The sequence below is a fragment of the Podarcis muralis genome, chromosome 13 (genome assembly GCF_964188315.1).
Source record: "Podarcis muralis chromosome 13, rPodMur119.hap1.1, whole genome shotgun sequence".
Lineage (NCBI taxonomy): Eukaryota > Metazoa > Chordata > Lepidosauria > Squamata > Lacertidae > Podarcis > Podarcis muralis.
The window spans coordinates 23,243,450-23,251,050 of record NC_135667.1 but is presented as its reverse complement, the minus strand read 5'-3'; the positions used below and the strand labels follow the sequence as shown (position 1 = coordinate 23,251,050).

Sequence of the window (7,601 nt, the reverse complement as noted above, 5' to 3'; positions counted from 1 at the left end):
GGTAGAGTTGGAAGGGACTGTGAGGATCATCTAGTTCAGCCATATGTAGCTTTCCATATGGGGAATGAACTTGCAACCTTGGTGTCATAAGCACCATGCTCTAAGCAACTGAGCTATCCAGTTGTATAGGCATTCTCAGATTATTATTTTCTTCTTATTAGTATCTCCCTGTTATTCAGCTCTGGCCTCAGTACAATGATGTAGCATTTAGGAAAAAATATGCAACCAAGCAATCCAGCACTGGAGGACAGGATGGAGAAGATTTCTACAGCCACCATGTATTTTCCTTTAGTGCTCAAGTAGGTTGGAATAAAGGTTATCCAAACACTGCAAAACACCAGCATGCTGAAAGTGATAAATTTGGCCTCATTGAAACTGTCTGGCAACCTCCGGGCTAGGAAAGCCACAACCAAACTGACAATGGCCAGGAAGCCTATGTAGCCCAAGACACAGTAGAACATGATTGCTGAACCTTCATTACATTCTAGTATTATCTTTCCATGCACTGTGTGCATGTCTCTATCAGGGAATGGAGGAGATGTAAATAACCAAAGAGCACAAATGCCTGCTTGAATAAAGGAGCAGGAAAGGACAATAGAATTTGCGAGTCCTTTCCCCACCCATTTCCTCATTCTAGATCCTGGTTTGGTTGCCATGAATGCCAGAACCACAGTAATGGTTTTTGCCAACACAGATGAAAGAGCCACAGAAAAGATGATGCCAAAAGTAATTTGTCGAAAAAGGCAGATGATCTTTCCAGGTTGTCCGATGAAGAGTAAGGAGCAGAGGAAGCAAAGGAGGAGAGAGATGAGGAGGATGCAGGTAAGGGTCTCATTGTTGGCTTTGACTATGGGAGTGTCTTTGTGCTTCATAAAAGTTCCAAGTACTAAACTTGTGATCAAGGAGAAAGAAATAGCCGTGATAGCTAAAATGATCCCTAATGTTTCTTTGTAAGAAAGGTGGTCTAGAATCTTGGGAATGCATTCAGTTTGGCTGTTGCTGGGGTACTGGTCTTCTGGACAACTGACACAGGCATCCATGTCTGAAAAAAAGGAGGAACTGTTTAAGTATTTTAAAATGTCAACCAACACCTCCCTAATTTTTAAAAATTGCATTTCTTCGACCAACACTAGGAGAAAGGATTCCCATAATTTCAAAGAGAAAGTGAGAGTGCTTGGTGATCATGCAGATCTGGTAATGACTAAATGTTTTCTAAGACGCAATTTTTGTATGATGCAGACCTCTTCTCAAGTCATGAACATAGAAGGTGACCCTTGGAAATGTTGTTCTTTGTTAGTCTTAATTCTCATGTATAATTTACAAGATTGTTATTGATGTTATTGGGATAGTGTACGTGGAGCACTTTAAACACCCAGAAAGTACTTTTCACATGCCTAATTATTATTATTACTATTGTATTTGAGTTTGGAGAGCCCTTTAATCCCAGAGCATGGTATGAAGGCACATTGTACAGCTAGCCTTCTGAAATTGTAATAGTTTGGGTCTGGTCAGTTCCTGGATGGTGGACTATCCATGAAGTTTCGGAAGCACACTGACTTGATTCTGCTTGTGGAATGAATGCAAAGAATGGAATACATTGATTCATTTACAATGGATATGAAAATTTAATAATGTATTTACTTAAGTGACATTTATCTCAGTGGAACACATGTGCAATAAGATCATGTCTCACAGATGAAGAAAATTTGCTGTCTCACCTTACTGGTGAGTTGATGGGATGCACTGCATATACTTGGGATGACCAAGCAGAGTCATGGGGAAGTGAGAAGAGGATTGCACCAAATTTGTCTAGAAGAAGTAGAAATTGTATGCCTGTCCCTCAGTGTTGGGCTTCAAATCCCCATTAGCAGTAATTAAAGCACCTTCCTGTATAACCAGCCCAAAAAGATGTGGGGTTTTTTTTGGCTGCTGCTGTAAGTGGCCATCAAATGCGTTGGCAACCTGTGCATTATTTTGTCTGTACCACTTGAATCATTCCAGAGCACTGAGTGGGGGAAATTGAGGCCACCACAACATATGGTGCAGAATGTTTGGAGAAAATTTTGCAAAGTGGTCTGCTTTTTGCAGGTGGGAGAGAGAAAGAGGGGGAGAAAGGTCAGCTTTATATTCAAATGCAAATCTGCTTCTTAATAAAGAGATTCTAGAAATCCTAACAGTCTAGTTCAGAATAAAAGCCTTTCTATTGTCATTTTTAAATAACCGAGTCAAAAATTCCCACTAATGTACTTAAAAATAATATAGTGATTTACTGCTAAATCACCATCTACCTACCGTATTTTTCGCACGATTGGACGCACCGGACCATAGGACGCACCTAGTTTTTTTGGGGGGAAATAAAGGAAAAATTTTTCCCCTTTATTTCCCCCCCAAAAGCAGGTCAGGGAAACCGAACCAGGTCGAGGAACAGCGGGATAGTGGCGCTGCGCCTCCTTGCTGTCCCCCAAGCTTGTGGGGCTGGCCGATGTCTGTCCGGCGGGCGGGGAGCTCTGCTTCAGGGCGCCCCACCCGCCAGGCAGCAGGCTGCTATCCGCAGCGTGGGGAGCCCTGTGGGGAACTCCTGCAAGGCTCCCCACTCTGCGGATGTATGCCTGGCGCGAGGGGTGCTCTGCTTCAGGGCGCCCCACCCGCCAGGCAGCAGGCTGCTATCCGCAGCGTGGGGAGCCCTGTGGGGAATTCCTGCAAGGCTCCCCACGCTGCGGATGTGTTCCCGAAGCGCCTGGAGCTCTGCTTTCAGGGCGCCCGGCGCTCCGGGAAGCAGGCTGCTATCCGCAGCCTAGACACGGCTAGCGGAGCGCTAATCCCGAAGCCCCAAGCTTCGGGATTAGCGCGGCGCTTCGCTAGCCCTGGGAGAGCCACGCAACGTCGCGGGGCTCTCCCAGGGCTAGCGAGACCTTCCCGGCACCCAGAAGCTTGGGGCGCGCTGAGCTCCGCGCACCCCAAGCTTCGGGATTAATGCAGCGCTCCGCTAGCCACGGCTAGCGGATAGCTTCCTGAAGCCTGGAGAGCGAGAGGGGTCGGTGCGCACCGACCCCTCTCACTCTCCAGGCTTCAGCGAAAGCCTGCATTCGCTCCATAGGACGCACACACATTTTCCCTTGCTTTTTAGGAGGGAAAAAGTGCGTCCTATGGTGCGAAAAATACGGTACTTCCCATTATTGGGGAAGCCACAGAAGTGAAGGCTTTAGGTGAAAGTCTTCTATGAGGGATGCTATATGTGAATAAATAAATCAAAATTAGTTTGGTATAATAAATAAAAAAATGCTATTCCCTTTTTCTCTCAATGATAGCATCAAGCCATACACATAGTTCTGAATATTATACATGAAAAAGGAAAACCCATGCAAGTTGGTTGTTCCCACTGTCTATGCAAATTGCACCAATCACCACATGCTTAGCTTTGCTAAATCTTACTTCTAATTTTGTAATAGTTTTGCTCTTTCACATCCAGGTGGACATTGTAGCCTTGGGTGAGTATGTTTGTCCAGTTTGGGCTGGTACACCAACTGTGCCCATTCCTAAAGAAGGTTTATCTGGCTATGGCAATACATGTGTTCAATACATTGAGGATGCATTACTGCAATGCAGTCCACCAGGGGTTTCCTTTGAAGATTTTGAAATTTCACTTGTTCCAAAATGTGGCAGCTCATATCTTATTCAGAAGTAAATATTAGGAACATATTTCTCTTCCCTTGAAGCTTCTAGTACATTTCCAGACCCATTTCAAAAACTGACTGATAATTTTTAAAGTCTGACATTTCTTAGACACACACACACACACACACACACACACACACACGAAACCTCCCATTTGAATTGATGACTGAATTTGCGTGGCGAGACCCCTCCCCCCAAGTGAAATGAAGACACAGGACACGTTATTTAAGGTTAATGGGCATAAAAAGCCCACAACTTTATTGATTACAGGAATTGGAAAGTATTGGCCTTAGGCATTGGCTCCTATCAACTACCCGGCATGGGGTAGGGTTATCCACCAGCCGTGGGAGTCCTGTTGAAGTACGCCAACTAGGATCCCACGGGTGTCACCGCTCGAGGGCGTGCCGGAGGCCCTTACCTCCCTAGGTTTCGGACAAGGCAACGCCCCCCGGAGTCCTCTACCGGACTACCCTTTTCACTGGGGGAAAGTGATGGCGCTTCCTTCCCCCCTTCATTTGCATAACAATTAACCCCTGCCAATGCCTAACTGCCAATACCGAAGAAGTTGTGACGTTTGCTATGAGGTAGGCGAAAAAACCAAAAGGCTGGAAGTGCGCCAAGTTGGAAAAACTCCTACCAGGTCCCTTGCAGCGACCAACCGAAGTCCATAGCAAGGTCAAAGCTAGCTAAGCCTAAAGGGTGGGTGGGATGGGAAAACCGGGCAGCTGGAACGGGGCAAAGAGGGCGGTCCCTGGGCGCCCCGGCCTTAAATGGGCTAGGCCACGCCTCCCCAGCCCACCGATTGGCGGGCCGGGTCGCAGGCACGCCCAGGGATTCCCTCTTCTCGCGGGGGCTAAAACCAGCCCCCGCGTGTGTGGGAGAGGGTGGCCCACAACCCCCCCTCCTCTTGAGCTCGGAAGTGGCTTAAGATCCGCTTGGAGGGTTGTGACTCTAGGTTATGTTGTTTTATGTTCTGTTCCCTGTGTATTTTATAAAATTACTCCTCCTACCCTTCTGGTGGGAGATCTTTCCTTCCGGACACCGAGCACAATCATAGCAGCAAAATCTCTCTCCCTCCTTCTTCTTCCTGCTATAGCCAGGATAGCAGTTGTCATTGCATATAGAAACTGGTAGCGCCTGTACAGAAACATGAAGGATTTTTAGCAAGACCAGTCATCCATTCTGCACAATGGAGTGAATGGCAAACAGAAATAACATGACCTGATCTCCAAGCACATTGTCCTCATGCACCAAAATTGTCAGTCTTTACACCAGTCAGAATTAAAAAGATCAGTGAAAGGTGGAAAACTGCAGTTCCTTTATCTCTCTCATTCAATTAGCTCTGCATCAAGCCATGGACCTACAAAAGGTAGTTAGTCTCAAGTGCTGGATGACTGAGGGAGATTTGCTTATAAGTGAGAGGTAGCCAAAATGTTGCCCTCTAGACATAACTATAACTGCTATCAGTGGTCAGGAATGATGGGACTTGTGCATTGTCGTGGACTTCACATGGAAGTAAATGAAAAACTAATTCCTTATCTAATTTGTTCAGCTCTCATACATATAATTGATTGGTTTGATTAATAATAACAATACTTCAGTTCATCAGAAATGCATTGCTGACCTCATGAAATATCAATCAAGATGATGAAGCATCTTTGAGATGAGGCCTTGTTCATGAAATAAAGAGATTCTGTGAGATTTTAGAAGAATTAAAGCTTGACTGCAATGATATGTTTTCAAAAGATAAGTCTCACCTGATTAAAGCTTTGGTGCCAGACAATTTGGTCATCATGAATTGTTAACTCTTTGCCTGCAGGAGCTTGGGGTTCTAGCCTTCCAACTTTTACTCTCATCACTGAGCCATTGGAAAACATCATCCAATTGGTAACATCAAAACTGGCCACCATCTCTCCATTTCCATCAAAGTGCACAATTTCTCTAGCACTATTATTGAATATGACCCTACTTAGAAAGTGATGGACCTAATTTGGAAGAGTATATTGACAAAGGGTTAAATAATGAGCCTATGATTCTAAGGTAAAGGTACCCTTGCCCGTACGGGCCAGTCGTGTCCGACTCTGGGGTTGCACGCCCATCTCGCTTAAGAGGCCGGGGGCCAGTGCTGTCTGAAGACACTTCCGGGTCACGTGGCCAGCGTGACAAGCTGCATCTGGCGAGCCAACACAGCACACGGAAACGCCTTCCTGCTAGTAAGCGGTCCCTATTTATCTACTTGCACCCGGGGGTGCTTTCGAACTGCTAGGTTGGCAGGTGCTGGGACTGAATGACGGGAGCGCACCCTGCTGCGGGGATTCGAACCGCTGACCTGATGATCGGCAAGTCCTAGGCGCTGAGGTTTTACCCACAGCGCCACCCGTGTCCCTATGATTCTAGGCCTCCCAAATATTCCAATATTTAGCATTCTTAAAAGTCTGTCTGGGTCTTCTTCTATGTAGGAGTTCACTTTCTATTGCTTACTGTCGTTCCTCTCTATTAGGCTACAAATGCTTGGCCCATTATGGGAAAAAGGTCATTAGTAACATTACTTATCAAAATGAATACCCTCATCCCCAAACAGTCCCCTACTGCTGGAATTGTTTCATGCAGAGATAGAAGTGCCTTTATTTCTGGATCATCAGGTAATCTGTTCTGTAGCCATTGTATATAATTGTCATTACCTGCCAGGGTTGTATATTCTGAACGGTTAATTTCCTTCCTTCTTCCATTGTTCTGTATTTGAAGCTGTGCATGTACATGACATGCAAAGCATGTGCCACAGCATAGACAGCATTGTAGACATTGTAGCTGTGGCCAGTCATGTCCATTTCAAACAGAACTCCAGGAATATTCTCCATCTTCTCCTTTCCAGTGCAGATTTTATTCTCCTTTTCCTCCTCTTCATTAGACTTTAATGAGCAGCTGAATGCCTGTTCCCAAAAGTCCTGGATAAAACCATCTCCTTTGGCCCAGGAAGGTCTTACCCCCTGAATGAACTTTTGAAATCCCAATGGCTGATTTGAATGAACGCTGAAGGATATGGTACCATGAAAGGCTTGTATATCCCAGATCTTTTGAACGGACAGTGATTCAAAATCCCAGTGGGATGTAACAATCCACACTTTGCCCAGAGGTGGCAGTGACAAGAAAGGTGCTAGAAATAGTAACATTCTCATAACCTGAAAGGATGGAGGTTCTCCATATACAAAGAACACACTGACCTTTCTCTCCATGAGAATCTCATAGTTTTTCCGCTGCTGTATAATCAATTCTATCAATTTATCCACATAATTACATTTTGGTATTCTTACTATGAAGGCATAACATATGCCATTCTGGGAGAGCATTGGCACCATGGTCTGTAAAAACTGGTCCCCTTTGTCATCTGCCACAGCCAAGAGCCCAACCCATGTCCATCTGAAATGCTGAAGTAACCGCACAGCTCCCATGTATTGGTAGGCTTCGTTGGGAACCATCTGGTACAAAAATGGGAATAGCATTTTCCCATGTTGTACTGCTAGAAATGACCCATAAGTGAGCTGAAATAAAACATATAAGATTTTTTTCACATAACAAAAAAGTGTTTCTTTGTATCCCAGAGTTGCAAAAGGTCCTGTAGGCAATCAAGTGCAAAATCTAGGATGATGCAGGCAATCAAGCATTTGACCACCCGTGATTTATAGCTTTTCATCCCTCTGCTTGAAGAATTCCAGGAAGTACCCTTTGATAATTAGTTCTACATCTGAACTGGACTGACACATGCAGACACTCTTTCAAGGTATCTGAATTTTTTCTTTGAAGCTTGTGAATCCTTACAGCAACAGGAAAAGGAAGGGGGAGGACAAGGTGCTTTGTGCTTTCTTATGGTTTTCAAATGGCCTCCTTTTTTCTTGTCTTCTTCTGCATAATGAAAGAGATGTGTGTTG

General features: G+C 45.0%; 1 protein-coding gene across 1 annotated transcript; it reads right to left on the bottom strand.

Moving 5' to 3' along the window:
• Positions 1 to 87: 87 nt before the first annotated feature.
• On the bottom strand, positions 88 to 7,051 carry LOC114583107 (vomeronasal type-2 receptor 26-like). The gene is made up of 4 exons (XM_077917182.1): positions 6,357 to 7,051; positions 5,433 to 5,660; positions 4,686 to 4,812; positions 88 to 1,042 (listed from the first exon to the last, which is right to left on the bottom strand). Exons 1-4 carry the CDS (start codon positions 7,029 to 7,031, stop codon positions 144 to 146), a joined length of 1,929 nt encoding a protein of 642 aa, XP_077773308.1. The 5' UTR covers positions 7,032 to 7,051; the 3' UTR covers positions 88 to 143.
• Positions 7,052 to 7,601: the final 550 nt, after the last annotated feature.